Source organism: Lepisosteus oculatus, chromosome 28 (assembly GCF_040954835.1).
Source record: "Lepisosteus oculatus isolate fLepOcu1 chromosome 28, fLepOcu1.hap2, whole genome shotgun sequence".
In the NCBI taxonomy this organism is placed as follows: domain Eukaryota; kingdom Metazoa; phylum Chordata; class Actinopteri; order Semionotiformes; family Lepisosteidae; genus Lepisosteus; species Lepisosteus oculatus.
Genome location: NC_090723.1, coordinates 4677936 through 4696253, shown reverse-complemented (window position 1 = coordinate 4696253; position 18318 = coordinate 4677936). Strand labels below are relative to the sequence as shown.

General features: G+C 46.2%; 2 protein-coding genes across 2 annotated transcripts; both read left to right on the top strand.

The window, feature by feature from the left end:
• Positions 1–348: 348 nt before the first annotated feature.
• On the top strand, positions 349–10103 carry naglu (N-acetylglucosaminidase, alpha). Its single transcript, XM_006638205.3, has 6 exons — positions 349–973; positions 2837–2984; positions 3553–3699; positions 3822–3907; positions 4829–5085; positions 6065–10103. The coding sequence occupies exons 1-6, from the start codon at positions 549–551 to the stop codon at positions 7309–7311; spliced, it is 2310 nt and encodes a 769-aa protein (XP_006638268.2). The 5' UTR covers positions 349–548; the 3' UTR covers positions 7312–10103.
• An 88-nt stretch (positions 10104–10191) lies between these two features.
• hsd17b1 (hydroxysteroid (17-beta) dehydrogenase 1) lies at positions 10192–18177 on the top strand. Its single transcript, XM_069185667.1, has 7 exons — positions 10192–10962; positions 11280–13259; positions 13673–13834; positions 15064–15243; positions 15797–15890; positions 17124–17307; positions 17786–18177. Exons 2-7 carry the CDS (start codon positions 13163–13165, stop codon positions 17948–17950), a joined length of 882 nt encoding a protein of 293 aa, XP_069041768.1. The 5' UTR covers positions 10192–10962; positions 11280–13162; the 3' UTR covers positions 17951–18177.
• Positions 18178–18318: the final 141 nt, after the last annotated feature.

Sequence of the window (18318 nt, the reverse complement as noted above, 5' to 3'; positions counted from 1 at the left end):
CTAGTCCACTCTTTCAGCACCTATGACCCTGCCCTGCAATATTAGAAGGCTGGATTAGTAACAGCACAATGTGCTTATCTGTTATGAACGTTCTTTGTGTGTGCACAAAATTAGATAAATTATATTTCTTCAAAGTTTTAATTTTAGTATTAATTGTAATTACGCATTGAATGCCTTATCTATCTCTTCTAGAAATATTGAAGCAGTTACGGAGTAAAAAATATATATATTATATATATTATATATATTTAAAGCATCGTAAATCTGGTGACAGAGTTTTTACAACTCCTCACAGTCCACAACAGAGCGCCATGTGATCAGCTCACTCCCCGCGTCTGTAGTCAGTGGCGTCACAAGCACTCTCCGCCGTGATTGGCTGTGCGGTGGTGTCTTCACGGCCGGGCTGTGCGCTGATTGGTCTCCGAAACGAAGGTTCTGTGCGCTTCCTGTTCCTCGGAGTTTGGAAAGAGCAGCTGAGAGTAGGGCATCACGGGTTAAGAGCCATCTAGGCTTCTGCCTTGGGGTCGCACTGTACCGCACATGACACAATGCCCCACGAGAGCTTAACCCGTTTTGCCATCATCATGCTTGTATCATTTTCCGCCGTGCTTTCGGCGCAGCGGGAGTTTGACACCCTGGCGCATCTCAAGCCACAGGCGAGTGACGACACGCAGGCTAGAGCTGTAGGCGACCTCCTGACGCGGCTGATCGGGCAGAGGGCTGGCGACTTCATCGTGTCCGTCAACCGGTCTCTAGCGCAGGCCAACGGCAGCCCGGACGCCTGCGAGCTCTGGTCTGCGAAAGGGGACAAGATCGCGGTGGTGGGGAGCACCGGGGTGGCCGCGGCTGCTGGGGTGTACACATATCTGAAGTACTTCTGCAATTGTCACGTCTCCTGGACAGGCAGACAGCTGAACGTCCCGTCTCCGCTGCCCCCGATCACCGGCGTCCTGAGAATCAGCAGCCCGCACAGGTGCGTCCTACCTGGCTCAGGTACGAGCCGGACCCTTTAACTGCGCTTTCAGTTAAGTTTCAGTGCGCGCTTTCGATCGGGATCCAGCTCAGCTCAGTAATGTGCATCACACTGCATTATCTCCGTACCTGATAAACCTGTGGATCGACAGTGGCAGGTGAAGGTTTATTCCGTGCTAAGAGGAAAAGAAAAGAAGCAACAACTTTTCGGCTGTGGAGCCTTCTTCCGGGGGGGAAGTAAAGCGTAGGAGAACAGAAGACAGAGAATGAGTGTCCAAACGGAGGGAGAACAGGAGACCTGTGGAAAGCCAAAATCTGCAAATGAACAGAGAGGATTGAAAGAGGACTGAAGTTGAGAGAAGGGACAGTTTTGGTTTGGGGTGTCTTTGTGCGCTAGGAGTTCAGAAACCCCTGTGTGAGGACGCAGGGGGAGGGATCAGTGTGATTGTGGCCGTCGGGCGCGAAACTAACGATCAGTTTGGAGAGGTCTTTGATCCTCACACCTCTTTGGCGTGATGCGAAAGGAAATCTTTCTATTGGCATGTTGGGGTCCAGAAACTACGATAGCTAGACGTTTCTGGCTGGGCAGAGCTTGGTTTTTGAGACCCAGGCCAAAAGCCCCCTGAAACTGGGACACAACTGGCAGCTTTTTTTTTGTTCATAGAACCACAGTTGTTCACCAGGGGGACTCTTCCCCTGTGGCGTCATTCGGGGGCGGCAGCATTGAAGCCATGTCCAATTAGCAGCAGCTCGTTAGAGGTGCTGCAGTTGGCACCAGCTAGGCCACGTGCATAGTGACCAGTTAGTCAACAGCCCCCACTGCGTGACTGGCAGCTCTTTGTCAGAGGACAGGTGATCTACTGTGTTATTTCCCTTGAGAAAGCAGGGCCTCGCTGGGCATTCTTATGTAACTGCAACAGTGATTATTGTAGTATTACTGACTCTGCAACTTTCACGCTAAAGCTTGACGCCTCGGTTGCGCTGTGGAATGAGCAGAGCAGAAACTCCGAAGCTATCACATGCTGAGGTAGTTCATGCCCACTGGTTCTGACATGTGCTGGTTTGTGTTGATTAAAGTTAATTCCACTAAAGTGTTGTGCGAGAAAACCATCTCTCTTTGTGTTGCCTCCTCACCATTCTTCCACTGCAAGTGGCATAGTTTCTTTCTCTGGTAATGTTGGGCAGTGCAACTCATGGGAAGCCTTAGCTAATTGCAGTCTTCCTGTGGAATGTCTCTGGTATTGCGCATGTGCCTGTTCAAGTACATTTTAGACAACCCTTGCAAACAAGACTTCATTAATAGTATAATAAGCCTGAGGATAACATCACCTTCAAAGATGCAACTATTTTGCTGTATACAAAAGTAAGGAGAATACACCGATGTTGCATATACGAACCAACAACACAGATATTGTTTGAGAGCCTGTCCAATACCTACAGACAGAAAGCCACGACAGCCTGTTTAGGGCATGAAATCCAGACATTCCTCCCTGACATTGTGGATACACTGTGTGCCAACCCTGCAGAACAGGGGATCCAGATTCTGGTCCTGGAGCCCAATTTGCTTGCAGGTTTGCATTACAGCCAGGCTTCATGCAACTAACAAGTTGCATGAATGGAATAAGGTTTATTGTTTTCTTCTCAAAACGGTGTGCTTTTGTGGCTTATAAAAGGCATCTACAAACACGTTTAAGAGCTGAAGTCAGTCAACCAGTTTAAATCGATGCTTTAATTAACTCAGTGAGGGAATCGATGGGGTAACTGAGAGCTTGGTTGGGACACAAACCAGGAGGTGTGTGCGTGATCCTACAGGGACCCCCGCTGTAGACGTCTCAGTTTAATCCCCTGTGATTCCTCTTGGCAGGTTCCGGTATTACCAGAATGTGTGCACTCAGAGTTACTCCATGGTGTGGTGGGACTGGGCACGCTGGGAGCAGGAGATCGACTGGATGGCACTGAATGGCATCAATCTGCCCTTGGCATTTGTTGGGCAGGAAGCAGTTTGGCAAGAGGTGAGCTGCCAAGCCCCGACAGTCCAGTCCGTACTCAGTGGGCAGAAGACTGGAGAGCTTCATTATCCTGCTTGCAGTGCTTCCAAACACATGAGCACCTAGTGATTTTTCTTTCCTAAGAGCACAGGCCTGAATCTGATTCTTGACAACTCTGACTCTGAGGCAGGCACACAAGTCAACATCAGTCATTAAATAGAGAAGAGACAAAGACAACAGCATTTGTAAATCGAGTCAGGTATATCCACTAGAATGTAGTCCAGTCGTTCGTAGAGGTGGCTTGTTAATCACGCCAAAGGCAAAAACATTGTTGAAAAAATAGAGATTGCATTGAGTTTTTACACTCTGAATGTGACTTCAGTTGCCATTCAGTGCCCAAATCTAGATCTGAATCTGGATACATCAGGACAAACATTTATTTTCCTTCACTCTTAGCGTGAAGAGTAGGTGAAAAGGAGACTGGTATTGCGTTGCAAGTGTGAATGCTCCGAAAGTCTGTTGGTAATTGACACCAGGCGGCCAGGAATGGCTAACCATGTGTCTCACGCCTCGTCCTCTCCCCTGTGCTCAGGTGTACTTGTCGCTGGGCCTGAATCGGAGTGAGATCGACAGCTTCTTCACGGGCCCTGCCTTCCTGGCCTGGAACCGCATGGGCAACCTGTTCCGCTGGGGCGGCCCGCTGCCCCAGTCCTGGCACCTGAAACAGCTCTACCTCCAGGTGCGGCGCAGCACACGGCTTCATCCGCCTGTTTCTCCACTTTCTCGTCTTTTAAGAAAAGAGACTGCAACAGCAGTATGATTCTCTCTCTTTTTTCTCCCACCCACAATGTTCACATGCAGTATAGAATCCTGGACCGAATGAGATCTCTGGGCATGATCCCTGTCCTGCCTGCTTTTTCTGGAAATGTTCCTGAAGCCATTACCAGGTAAAGAGCTCAAGTGCCACTACAGCAGGGTTCCAGGATCCCCTATTATTATGATGATTATTATCATCTTCATTTTATATAGCGCCTTTAAGGGTGGCTCATCAACGTGCTTTGCGGAATGAAAAAAATACACCATGAGTGGAGACGGCAGGCTTACACAGTTACAGAACGCACAGGGGCTGGCAAACGAAGGGTTTGAGTCTGGATTTGCAAGAGCTCAGGGAAGGTGACTCTCTGATATTCTTGTTGAGCTCTGGGGCGTAGCAGGAGAAGACCCTGTCACCCACAGGGTGCAGATGGGCTTGGAGGACAGACAGGAGTGTCCCCAATCAAGATAATGAGGAGCAGTCCTTATATATAGAGTTATTTTTTCTTGATTGCCACAGCTTAGTTTGCAGTGCCAGAACACCTTAACCCTCACATCCCCAAGTAAGTTGGTAAAGAACTCTGTATCAGATACGGCTTTGTTACACTTGTGCCTTGATTAGCTTGGGATCACTGAGTTCTCTAGGTCTTGGAAAGTACCTAATAATTGTTCTGACTCAATTCTGGTGTGATAAATTTAGCTGCCTTTCCTCATTGGCACCAGATGGACTGGTGCTGGTGCAGCTGAATTAAAGCACATGCTGATTTTGTTACATTTCCTGTATCTGACTCTGCTGATCTGTAACCAGCTGATCAGAAACGAGTTTCACAAGTCCTGGGGAAAGCCCAAGGAAAACCTTCATACGGGAAAACCTCAGCAGCCGCAAGTCAGAAACATTTTGAAAGCACATTCTCCGCAGCCCTGTTTTGTAAGGTTGGTGTCGCCATTTCTTACGTCAGCTGACACCAGTCACTCCTGGATGTTGGAGGATGGCTAGGTCCGACTGTAGGGAAGAGAGGATGTATGTGATAAATGATCGTTGTCCATACTCGTAGGATTTTCCCCCAGGCTAACGTGACCAAGCTCAGTCCCTGGAGCCACTTCAACTGCAGCTACTCCTGCGCCTACGTTCTGGACCCACGGGACCCCCTCTTTCAGCGCATCGGGGCCCTCTTCCTGTCCCAGCTGCTCAAGCAGTTCGGCAGCGACCACATCTACAACACGGACACCTTCAACGAAATGACCCCCTCCTCGTCCGATCCCACGTACCTGTCCGCGGTCAGCCAGGCGGTCTTCACCTCCATGACAGCAGGTGAGCTAGTCCCCCAATTCATGGCCTAACTGTGACAATAGCTTTTCACCCAGAAATTGGCAGTTATATCTTACTGGACGTTACCATTCCTTACTTGTTTCATCCCCTAGGATATAAGAGAAACAAGTAATACGTTTTTGTTCCATGCTGGAAAAAGAAGAAAAAAAAAACACAATGTTTAGGCTGTGGAGCCTTCTTCAGGTGTCATAGATATGTTATACGGATTGCATAACACCAAGCAGAAAATGGCTAGGCACATTTCCACATGAAAATTGGATGTGCAACACCACCTTTTAATAAGGAAGGTTACAGGCTGATTGGGTGAGCTGGAATGCACCTGTAGCACAATACGTACAATGGCACACATCTAGCAGCACTTGGAGTAGACTGAGATTTACACCTTAATATCAGAATATTATGGGCAAACTAGACATTTATGCTGTATGTGTGAAATGTCAAAGTACTGTTCAACATGCTAAATACAATTTCTAACCAAGGTGTGGGACAGATACAGACCTCAGCTTCTGCCAATCACTGGCTCCCCTGGGTGTAAATAAGGGCATTTTGACTTTCCATCCCAGCATTCTTTGCCCACGCAGCCCCCCAAGCCCCCCTCCCCCTGCTGTCAGGGCTGCTGCTCTTTGGCTCATCACAGAGGTTTTCTAACTGGCCCCTCCGCACGGCCAGGTGAGAGTGGAAAACAGCCCCCTGCGAGTGCTCTCTGTATTGATCTCCTCACTCGAGGCCTGTCTCTAACTCCTGAACTAACTACGGCTGCAAAAGCATCCTACTGCACAGCTCTGGGACAGCGCCGTGCCCGAGGGCCTGTAGCCCCCCCTTAACCCCAGTCGAAATGTGAAAAGTCAGGGCTGGCCTGTCGCCGCCCTGCTGGCGGCTCCTCGCCACCCCCGCCGGCCCTCCGGCTCGCGATGGGAGCCTGATTCCCTCTCCTCTCTTCCTTCCCTCCTGCCCCCCCTAGTTGACCCCCAGGCGATCTGGCTGATGCAGGGCTGGCTGTTCGTCCACGACGCCGCGTTCTGGCAGCCGGCCCAGGTGCGGGCTCTGCTGCGCGGCGTGCCCCTCGGCAGGATGGTTGTCCTGGACCTGTTTGCTGAGTCCGTGCCGGCGTACTCCTTCACCCAGTCCTTCTACGGGCAGCCCTTCATCTGGTGCATGCTGCACAACTTCGGGGGGAACAGCGGGCTCTTCGGGACGGTGGACAGCATAAACCGGGGGCCGTTCGAGGCCCGCCGCTACCCCAACTCCACCCTGGTGGGGGTGGGGCTGGCCCCCGAGGGCATCGAGCAGAACGCCGTGGTGTACGAGCTGATGAGCGAGCTGGCCTGGCGCCGGGAGCCGGTCCGCCTGGACAAGTGGGTCTCCCTCTACGCGGCGCGGCGCTACGGCAGCAGCCACCAGAATCTCCCCGCCGCGTGGAGGCTCCTCTTCCGGAGCGTCTACAACTGCACCCTGCCGGGCTACAAGAATCACAACCGCAGCCCGCTGGTGCACCGGCCCTCCCTGCGCATGGCCGCCGACCTGTGGTACGACCCCCGGGACCTGTACGAGGCCTGGAGGCTGCTGCAGGCCGCGGCCGAGCCGCTGATGGCCGTGGAGACCTTCAGGCACGACCTGGTGGACGTCACCCGCCAAGCCCTGCAGCTCCTGGTGACCGAGTTCTACCAGGAGGTCAGGAGGGCTTTCCAGGGCCAGCAGCTGCAGGAGCTGCTGACCGCCGGGGGGGTCCTGGTGTACGACCTCCTCCCCGAGCTGGACCGGCTGCTGTCCAGCGAGAGCCACTTCCTCCTGGGCGCCTGGCTGGAACGCGCCAGGTCTCTGGCCCTGGGCGACGAGGAGGCTCGGCTGTACGAGTTCAACAGCAGGAACCAGCTGACGCTGTGGGGCCCCGCCGGAAACATCCTGGACTACGCCAGCAAGGAGTGGGGCGGGCTGGTGGCCGACTACTACGCCCGGCGCTGGGGGCTCTTTGTCGCCGCCCTGGTGGAATGCCTGGACAGGGGGCGGCCCTTCAAACAGGAGACGTTCAACCGGGCCGTCTTTCAGGTGGAGCAGGACTTCGTGCGCAGCCGGAGGGAGTACCCCTCCACCCCCGTAGGGGACACTTACGAGATCGCCAGCAGGATCTTCCTCAAGTACTACCCACAGGCCATGAAGAAACTGCAGGAAGCCAGCGGATTTTCGGCAGGAGGCCTTCATCGTGTTTGAGGAAGCACAGTGAGGAAACTCCTTTTTGTAGAGTAACCCAGCTGCTCCCCACCGAAGGGCACTAAGCAACTGTGTTAGAGGCTTGTCAATGGTGTCACTTATTGGCAGCTTTTGATATATTTAGTTTTGACAATGTGGCCCTTCTACTCCTCTGTACCTTTTAAACACTAAATTATAAAGGCCATAGCTGAAATCCATTTTTTTCCTTTTATGGACTGTTGTATTTTTATAGAATATGAAATTTTTTGGGGGGGCGTATCACATGTAAGTCGTTTTAGATTGTGCTGAAACTGACACGATCAGTTCAACCTCTCTATCTGAGTAAGGCCCTTCAGCTGATAGGAACTTTTGGATGGGCTGTCTTGTCAGTAGCAGAATAAAGCCTGGTGTTTTTCTCAGGTGCAAAGAGTTAAAAAATCCTCAGAGATCTCCTTTTGCTCTCTGGTAACCGGAGGAAGGGTCAGGATTCTCAGTTACAGCTGCAGCACATCAGGAAATTGCCATTTTTCCAAAAGAGAGGGTTATTTTTTTGTTCGTTTAATTCTTGGAGGATTTATCAGTGGGGACCTCACCTCTCTCGTGTTTCTTCAGGTCTATAAATTGTTTTAAAAGAAAGTGCAACATGAAAAAAGAACATTGAAAAGGCTGTTTAGGAACTACCAATATCTTAATGTTCTAGGTTAAAAAAAATGTTTTTGGCTTTGTTTCAATATTATGGGCAAGATTGCACAATTTTCATACTTTATAGTACGTTATCAGGCTTGCTTCCAAGTGCCTTGAATTTGAGATGTGAAATAAGGCATCGTCTTAGCAGTTAGGAGAACCATCATTTTTGCTGCTGATGTTTAATAACCCGTGGATAGACAGTTGCACAATGCCCATGGCCTTATAACAAGATGAAAGCCATCTAGACATTTGTTCATGCAGATGAGGACTATTGTTCCATATTAAAGGTCTAATGAGCCAGTTTCAAGCACCTGCTAATAATGAGCTGTATCTGTGTCTTTAAGAGTCTGTCTTGAGAAATAGTTTTGGAAACTCCAATCCAGAGTCTGCATGCTGCTGAGGTTAAAGGGGAGCTGCAAGGCTATTTTTATATTTTGGGTGTTAGAAAGAAATGGCATTGATGATGCATTTCAAACCGCAATGAAAGTAAAACCTCCAATTTACATCACAAAATAGACTAAATTTCCAGGTATGTGCAGATTCATATTATCATTCAGAATGAGGCAACAAAACTTGTGAAAAGGCTTTATTACATTGTAAACAAGCATACATTTCTTTTAATCCAAGAAAATATTTCTCTCAACTTTGAGATGGTTTTACGGACAAATACTACTTATTTGTTAACTCTGCATGCAGATTATGTTGGAACATTTCTGCAGTGAAATGTCTGCTGCACAACCTGTACCTATTTGCTCACACATTGCAGTACATTAGTCATCACCGTGACTAGTGAGCAGGAAGGGCTACATCTTGCACAATTCTCGTGAACTCTCGGTCTCTCCCGTGGCAAAAACGGGGAATTGTGACATGTTGACCACACCGTGCTTTCACAAAGTTCACAATTTTGTGCTTAGTTCAGAATTGGTGAAATTTTGCTATGCCGTCAATTAATTTATTTTGTTACGGTCTGAGAAATTGGGACTGCAGTTCCCCTTTGATAACAGCATTTCCAATTCCAGTTTTTGACACTTGGTGGGGCTACCGGCTTTTGCAGGTCAGTGATGATGGTTTTCTCAGTAGTACTGGGGAACTAGGCCTCCTGTGAAGAATCTGCCTGTAATTGCTAATATCTCTTTAAGCATACACTGTAAATGTGAAATACAAGGGAAGGAATAACCTAAATCCTTCCTTGATTTGTAATAGTAGCACAAAAGTATGTGTTTCTTTACTGGAATATGTCTCAGACTAGGAGAATACAGACCCAGATGGCCCAATTCCTGTATATAATGTATATAATAATGATCTTTTTCTCCTTATGCCTTAACTTAGGGATCAAATATAGCTTAATTTTCACATATTTAAACCATTGTTCCTTCAAGAGATTTATTATTGTGATCCTTAAAACTTGGATCTGTGGTTAGTCCTCTGTTTCCACGAGTGTAACAATAATAAATGGTTCCAGAATCCCACAGTCCTTTTTGCACTTGGGCTGGAGTGTTTTTGCTGCATGAGCTCAGACAGGGGGTAGGCTAATGGTCAACTGCATGCATAATCTGTCCTAACCCGCAAATCAGTCATTGCTCAGGAGGGTAATACCTGCAAAATAGGGTGTAAAGGTCCACATATGGCACACACTTTTATTTCTCGAAGTGATCCGTTCGCCTTAACTGCTAAAGTCGTAATTTAACAGTGTAAGGCATTTGTTTAGTTGTGAGAGAGAGCCCTGGTGTCAGTCTGTGAATGACAGTGCCAAGGTTGAGGCTGTAAAGTCGGAATTACAGGACCTGTCTGAAGTGTACAGTGTGATGTTGCATTCTTTGGAGCAGTGGTCAGGATTCTGGACTTCTAACTCAAAGGTGCTGGGTTTGAATCCCAGGTGAGATGCTGCTGTTGTACCTTGACCAAGATCCTTCACTTGAATTGGTCGTGCAAAATGCCCTGAATGAGGATGCCAATCTACCTCTGGTTAAAAGTGTCAGCCAGATAAATTGCAAATAACTGGAAACCCAACAACAGGTATTTCTGATAGTCTTTTTTTTTTCTGCAACTTCACAATCCTAAATTAAAATGATAGGATTGCTGCTTTATCAGAAGGTCTTTGTAATAATATTAAAAAATAAAATCATCATGGCAGGTCAGTGTGTTTTTTTATTTTATTTCATTTAAATGGGACTCTTTGCAAAGAACTGGTAGAACATTTTAACTCATAGAGCACACAATAACCTTCCTTTCATTTTGCTTTCAAGAGCCTCTTCTGCAGATGTGATTTGCTGGAGTAATGCTTTTGTTGGATTTGTATGAATTTGTCGTCAGCAGTAGCCCCCGCATTGCCATTTATATATAATGGAGCATTGTATCATGATTTCCAGGTGCTCTGTGAGCCCCCATGCTTTTATTTTCTACAAGGATGCAGGAAAACAAATTGCTAATGGTTATTTTAGAAAAGTGAGCGCTCTTTAAAGTGAATGCCTGTTTACAATAGGTCTTGTGAAGGCTTAGCTTATGTCATTTCTTTGTGCAGTTGTGCTGCATTGACATTAATAACCTTGGCTCAGTGATATGTTCTGCAAGCCACAACACCATGCTCAAATGGAACAAGCTTGGATTTGTCTCGTATCTTAATTGTGTGCTATGCGGAAATCTGGTATTTCTATAGCACAAGTAATAGAAGTAGAAAAATAGATCATTCCTTCAGGTGTCAGTGTGTTTGTCTGAATGCAGTAGGGCTCTATACTGTCTTCCTGCTGTGTTTCAAGTTGTGGTTTCGTCTGAAAACATCCGGAACAACAGCAGAAGACAATTACAGAGGCATGTGGGAGGTGAAAACAAGTTAGTGATACTCGCTCAGTTACCTACAACTCTTTACTACTTTCCCAGTTCACTTCTTTTAATTCACAGGAAACCCCAAGGATGCCGTTCCTTATTTAAGAGGAGCATGACTCTAAGCAGGAAACTACAACAGAGAATCACTAAGTAGATGAAAAGGTACAAAATACATCAAATTAGAAGAATATTTGATGTAAATATTGTGCTATGTATGAGCCTACTGCCTTTATGATCCTTTGTTCTTGCTTCTGTTATTTGAAGTACTGATTTGGTCAGAATTGCACTGTTAAAGAAATCAGTTAGGTCTGAACACAGTTTGCAAGTTGTTGGATTGAAAAGCGATGTGGAACTGTAGCGCGATTGAGCAGTGACTGATGCCTTATTCTGTTTTGTCCTTATTCTGGCTTTTATGGTGTATTGTGTTGCCTTGCTGAATGTCCTGATAATGTTCTCACCTTGTCTGTCTCTCACTACAGCAATCCGCTTGTCCTCTTTGTCCTACAGAGGTTCGCACTAAGTCTGTCCCAAGCCTGGTTCAAGGTAGGATTAAACCTAGGAGGATACCAATCCCAGCTGGGCACACACACTCGTAGGCACCATTTAGACATGCCCTTTCATCTGGCTGGCTTTTGAGGATGGGTGGAAGCTAGACCAGAGGACATTTCACCATGGTGCAAAGAGAACATACAAGCTCTACACAGATTGAGCCTCAACCTAGAATTGGACCCAGGGAGGCAGAAGCACTAACAGCCATGCAACTATACCATCTGAAAATAAAGACACAATAAAAAGCCAGAGATCCCCAAAGGTATTTCCTCATTTGCAGAACATTAATGTTTTTGCCTTCGGCCACGGTTTAAGCTCAATGCGGTTCTGTGAAGGTTACTACTCTGTAGGCGTTGCAATGACACTGTATTCAAAGTGTCCAAATTATTTCTATGGCAAAAATGTGTAGCTAGAACCCTGCGTCTCAAAACTTGTCTCTCGCAGAGTTAAAAGGCTTTTTTCCTGCTTCTTTAGACCTTGAAATATTCCGTTTGTCTGCCCATGTAAGCGAAGCTGTAACACCTGTGGGTACCGTGACATTCATCAGTGCATATAGTCACTGAAGCCCACCTTTCCAAATGCAACACAGTTGTTTGTTCTTGTTCACAAATTGAGCTCTGGACGCCTTATGCTGTGAACCAGCTGAAGGCTATGGGGGAGCTTTTGTTCCTCGAGCCTTCGTGACGCACATAGCTTTTCACACTCAAGGAGCTTAATGTTCTCGTTCCCGTGCGCCGCAACATAACAGCCACAATTTCGAAAGGATCTGAGCACCTTTAAAAAAAAAAAAAAACGCATTGCTGTTAGCACAATGCTGAGGGGAAAAATAGGTGGGCATTCATGATGTCTGTGCTTGCATTTAATTCATCAGTCGATAAGGCCATGAAAAAATTGCAAAGTCTCCTTTAGCCAGATTCATTAGATTATGAACGGTGCGTAGGTAGCTGCTGATGGGAATAGGAGTAGGTCAGACCCTGCTTCCTCAGAGGACATTGGTGATCATTACTCATCTTGGGGCAATAGGCCTTTGGTGAATGTAAGACCTCAAGAACAGGTTCTCTACCAACTGCATTTATAAAACATTAGATGGACACACTGGCAGAGTTCTCTGCACCACCCTGTCCACTTCTTGTAATTGCTGTTTAGATCTACATCTGTTTTCAGTCCAGCTTTCCTGGCTTGGTTGGAACTAACATCTTGTTTTTTTCTTTAAACTTCAGTTTCCAGACAGATACATATAAGCATGTGCTATTGATCCTTTTTCTAAATATCAATAACTCCTGATTACCTACTGCATTTACATTTCGCACCACAAGAAGTTCCCAATGTTCTCAGTTTTACACATATGCTTTGTCCACCTGTGCAGAGCCCTGAAGAGCAATGCAAAGCCACAGCAGAAGACAAAACGACAATGATGTTCCCTTGTTATGTAATGTGAGACCACACATCTGTGGTCTTTCTTGGGATCAGATTGGATGGCTCCCCTGGGAAACGGAGATGCATCTCAAATCCGCAATGGGAATGTCTGTAGTGCAGGACTAGGAATGTTGTTATTCTGAAAATATTTAGACACACAAAACCTTGTGATAAAACTGGAAGACTAAACAACTCTGAGATGAGAAGAAGGGGTTGTTGTCTCTCCAGTGCTGCTTTCAGCTCAATGCCTCCAGAAGGAACTTTATGATCCACACGCATCCTCAAGCACAGGAAAAGACATCTAGGAGCAGCCTGCGAGCTTCATACTGTATACAGTAAAGGCGGTTGTTTGCTATTTGTTTTGCTTGCCTCCATGTTATAAAGTTAGTGGTGGATTATGGATAAAACTGTGGTCCTCATCACCGGCTGCTCGTCAGGAATCGGACTCAGGCTGGCTGTGCATCTAGCCTCTGACCCATCTAAAACTTTCAAGGGTGAGTGCCTTACTTCACAGCAAGTGTGCTGTTGTCGGTGGTACAGAATGACTCTGGCTGTAGTCATTACCACTTCAGGCTTAGGAACACCTGGAAGATTAAACAGCAGTGCAAATGAATTAAAAGTGATTGACCTGTCAGGAAGAGAGATATCCTTTATCCACGTCTTCAATTGTGTTAAGACATCTAAGGGCTTCTGATTCTGTGATGTGCTGCTACAGCAGGAAAAGTGATACCTGGGAGTCCCTGGTTCTTTAAAAATCTTCTAAACAGGCTTAATGTATCTCGATTGTTTTACAAATCACTGCAGTCTGAAAGTACACATATTTATTGATGACAGATCTTTCTGGCTGTTGTCATTTTAATGTCAGCATACGGGCAGCGCAGAGATTGACTCCAGGTCTGTTTTGCAGTTTATGCCACGATGCGTAATTTAGCCAAGAAGAGGCGTCTGATGGACTGCGTGAAGGATGTCCACCCTGACACCATGGACATTCTCCAGATGGACGTCACTGACCAGCTGTCCGTTCTGAATGCCAAAGAAAAGATAGAAGAAAAGAGAGTGGACATCTTAGGTGAGGCAACATCTTACACAACAGAAGACAATTTCTTATTACCCTTGTATTCAGAAAACAGTATCTACTTTTTTCAGATGTTCACCTATCATAAGTTTAAAGTTTTGAGAATCCATATCAGCTATTGAAGGGCCAGTTTAGATACAATTCTGTTTGGATGTTGAAAACGGAGTGCTTCCAAATTCTGTAATGGATATCAGTTAATAAGGCTGTTGAGTGCTGTCCAACAGAAAAAAACCTTTGTTAAAAGAAACTCTTCCACGTCTAGCCGTGAAAAGCAGTATGTCGTAGCGATCCATGTGTTTAAAATCCGGTCGTGCTGTGGCCAGCACATTTAAACGTAAGACCAAAGCATGTTCAAAGCAAGTTTTTCAGAATGGTGATTTTTTTTAGCCATTGGCACAAATTGCTCATGGATAACAAAATAAGATCAGAAGGACTTAATACAACATAGATCAAAGCCCCACAGGCAACTGGCTTTAACCCATCAACGCTCCTCCCTGTCTCATTTCATCACAAACAGCATTCAGGACTCTGTCGAGGAGCTATTATCTTCTCTGGGGTAATTAAACAGTCTGCTAAATAATCATAAAAAAACGAGGTAGAAACATCAAGGCTCTGTGACTAAGAGCACACATGTAAGAAAATAAACAGCAGGAAAAGAAACATTACAAAATGCAGTCCTGTGTGAGCAGGACTTCATCAAAACCTGAATATTAAGCCATGATTAAATGTATTAAGTTATAAAACCTCTAATGTACATCTTTAGCAGGAGCAGGCGTGGGTAGATGGTATAAAAATTGACTGATCTCATCCTCATTCATTCATTTATACATCTTTTTGGAAAACTGGCAGTTCAATCCCATGCTGGCAGGCACTGATCAGGGTTTCCCGAAGGAGCACACTCCAGTAGCATGGAGTTGCTGTGCACCTGCAGGATACCAGAAGCTTAAATGAGAGAAATATGGTGACCTTCAGGTAGTGGGCACCTCCTCATCAGGCCTGACCTCTGACCTCTGGCCAATTCCTTAAAGGCACCCCAAGATATTACTTGGCTCTTTCCTTAAGGGTTCCTTGAGGGTCAAGGTGTTGACAAGGTCTCAGAGTAGTTTCTTGTAACTCATTGTCATGACCAACACATTTCAATTCAAAAAGAGTTAGTTACTTCATAATCTAGGCACAGAGCTACATGCTTTGTAGATCATCAAGACTCTCTATTTTCTTCACAGTGTGCAACGCTGGTGTGGGGCTGATGGGTCCGCTGGAGGCTCAGTCCTACGAGACCATGACCCGGATCTTTGATGTAAATCTGTTCGGCACCATCCGCAGCATCCAGGCCTTTCTGCCCGGGATGAAGGCCCGGAGATCCGGGAGGATTCTCGTGACGGGCAGCCTGGGGGGGCTGCAGGGTGAGGAGACGGCAGGGGCAGAAAGGGGGGGAGAGGGGGGGGGACGTCCCGAAGTTGGGAGTGTTAGAAAAAGAAGCCTACAGTGGGAGGGCATAATAAAATGAGCAGGCTTACACTGCTGGGACGTGCTGGTTTTTATGAGCCGTTGTTAGTTCCGAGGCGAAACGCTCCACATGTGCAGAAAGAATGGGGCACATGTAGAAACAGCACAAAGAAGCAATGTGATGAATCGTCCTTTCTGCCGTCCGTCGCAATAATCCTGATCCGAAAACTGGGGGCAGTGCTCTTCTTGGTCTGAAAACATTTTTTTATCCAGCTCTTAGGAACTTGTGAAAATCAACAAAGAGCCGGGAGTTTTATACTCAAGGATGTATGTTATTAGTACCAGATAAGTATGTCTCATAATAATGGGATTCTCTCTAGACATGGCCATGCCTAGGCTGTGTCTGTACTTTTAAAGACAAGCACATAAGATACATGAAGGGGTCCTCTAACTATGAGCACACTGTAAGGAAGAATAGAGCTTTGAAGCTTCTGTGTCTCTGTGGGCTAGGTTTGCCTTTTAATGAGGTGTACTGTGCCAGCAAGTTTGCAGTGGAAGGCGTCTGTGAGAGCCTGGCCATCCTCCTGCAGCAGTTCAATGTCCAGTAAGTACCGGGGGATCCACTCAGGTGAGGCCAGTGGATTGCACACCTGACCACAGTCTTCCTGTGCGGAGCAGGAGAGAAAGATGTGTCTGAATTACCCCTCAGTGCAATAACGCTGATTTATTATTATAATACACCTTGTTGTATTACTTTCATCAAACTCTGCTTGACCTATGATGAATTCCTAAGAACAGTCACTGTGTTTCCTCTGCACAACAGCAAGGTCAATGGGACCATATTTATTATGCCAATGAAATATAACTAATAATAAGCAATCTTATTATAATAAGCAGTCAGGCGTACACATTGTTTCCTCCTTGAATAAGAGTCTGAGTGTCATTCGTGATGATTGAGGGAGACCTGAACCTGATAAGCTATTTTAACCTTTTCAGGAGCCTGTTCAAATATTGTAGGTTTGGTGGCATCCTTTCACCTAAGCCTGCATCAATGCTGCACCACTGTGGCTTAAACAAGCACACTACTATGAGACAACACCACCACAGATTGTCATTGATTTGCTAAACTCTTAACAAACCATTTAAAAAAAAAAGAAATCTAATTTTCTGCTCTCTTTTACACCAGCAGCCAGAAACTGACATGTCTTCTACTTTCAGTAGACCAACACAAATCCCATATATATCAGAACACACTGATTCCTGTACATAGTGCAAACTGCACTGGTGAAAAACAACAAGCAAATGTTATTGCGACTGAATTCCCGTGCGTGCAAGTGTGCTCTGCATTAAATGACAGAAAAGGAAATATTCAACACTTGGTTCATATTGGGGATAGCCACGGTGCAACGATATTTTGCAAGGTCACCCTAAATCAAGGGTTTATGAAGACTCTCATGTGTCTGTTCCTAATCAACTCAGCATGCTTAAATTAAGTCACTAATGGTCAGTTGTACTGTAGTGCTGCAGCCAGGCTGTGAGGGGTGGTGGGGGCAGGAGAGTTGCTTGCTTTTGGTTCTAAGAAGTTACTTTAGTGAATAAGTGTCCTGCACAACTGGTAGATTGTTCCCACTTTGTAGAAACTAAACCTTCAAGAGCGACCTATGAAATCTACTGTAATGTACCGGCTGCTGCTCTTGAAGAGAGAAGCTTATATACAGCTGCTTGCAGCTTTTAAAACCCAAACTTTCCTGCTGTCTTAACCCTCGATGGATTGCTGGGCCTGGCTCCTGGGCCTGGGGGGGCTCTGTGACTGACAGCGGGTCTGTTGGCTCTGCAGCGTCAGCCTGATCGAGTGTGGCCCCGTCAATACCGATTTCATCGCCAACCTGCGGAGGGCGGAGGCGGAGGACGTGTCCCTGCGGCAGGTGGACGCACGTACGCTGGACCTGTACCAGCTGTATCTGCAGCACTGCGACAGCATCTTCCAAGACGCGGCGCAGGACACGGCGGACATTGTCAAGGTGGGATCCTCAGTATCGGCCGGTATTGGCTTCATCCACCCATCTTCTCTCCTTCCATCACAGAGCAGACACAGACACAGACGACCCCACACTCACACCAGGGCCAGTTTTCCCAGAAGCCCATGAACAGAGGAAACCCATACCAACTTGGGGAGAACATGCAAACTCCACAGAGATGGTACCCCAGGTCCAGAATTGAATCTAGATCACCTGGACCGCAAGCCAGCAATGCTAAGCACTGCACCACCATGCCTCCCATATTAGATTTAGTTGATATATAATTGCTTTTAGGATTTGTTTCATGTTTAAAAGCAATGTATTACCTACAGTTTAATTTGTCTCTGGATCATGGAATGCATGAAGCCTGGCTTTATAATCACACTGTTACTTATCTCTATATACATATCTGTTTTACTCAGTGAAATTTACAGTTGGTGTTGAGCGTGTGTCCGATCTCAATCGTGTCTTATTCCCTCAGGTGTTTTTGGATGTCATAAGGGCTGACTCCCCTGCTTTGCGCTACTACACCAGCACTGCCCTGATGCCCCTGAGCACGCTCAAATTGGCCCTCCAGGACGGATCTCAGTATGTCCGAACCATGAGCAAAATTATCTTCTCTGCCAACCAGACAGAGGACGCTTGAAGAGTCTGCAAAGTTACAGACCTGTTTCCACGAATGTAGAAACTGACTCACAAGTAGCAATGTTAAAAGTAAAATTTAAGATTAAATTAGATCTATATAGCAGCTGTACCTTCCTAATTTCACAAGATTGTATTTTTATAACCAAGCATGCAAAAAAATGCATTTGCCAAGCACCCTAACTTGATGACCCTTCTGTAGTTCCTGTTATAAAACTGTTGAGAGGTGAAGATAGTGGTGTTTTTTATTTCTTCCAGTTGCTACATCAGGCTGTGAGGTATATACATCAGTGTATATACACACTTAGTGTGTTTACAAAAAGTAAAATAAATTAATATTTTCTTTAACATATCAAAGCTCTTGTTTATGTG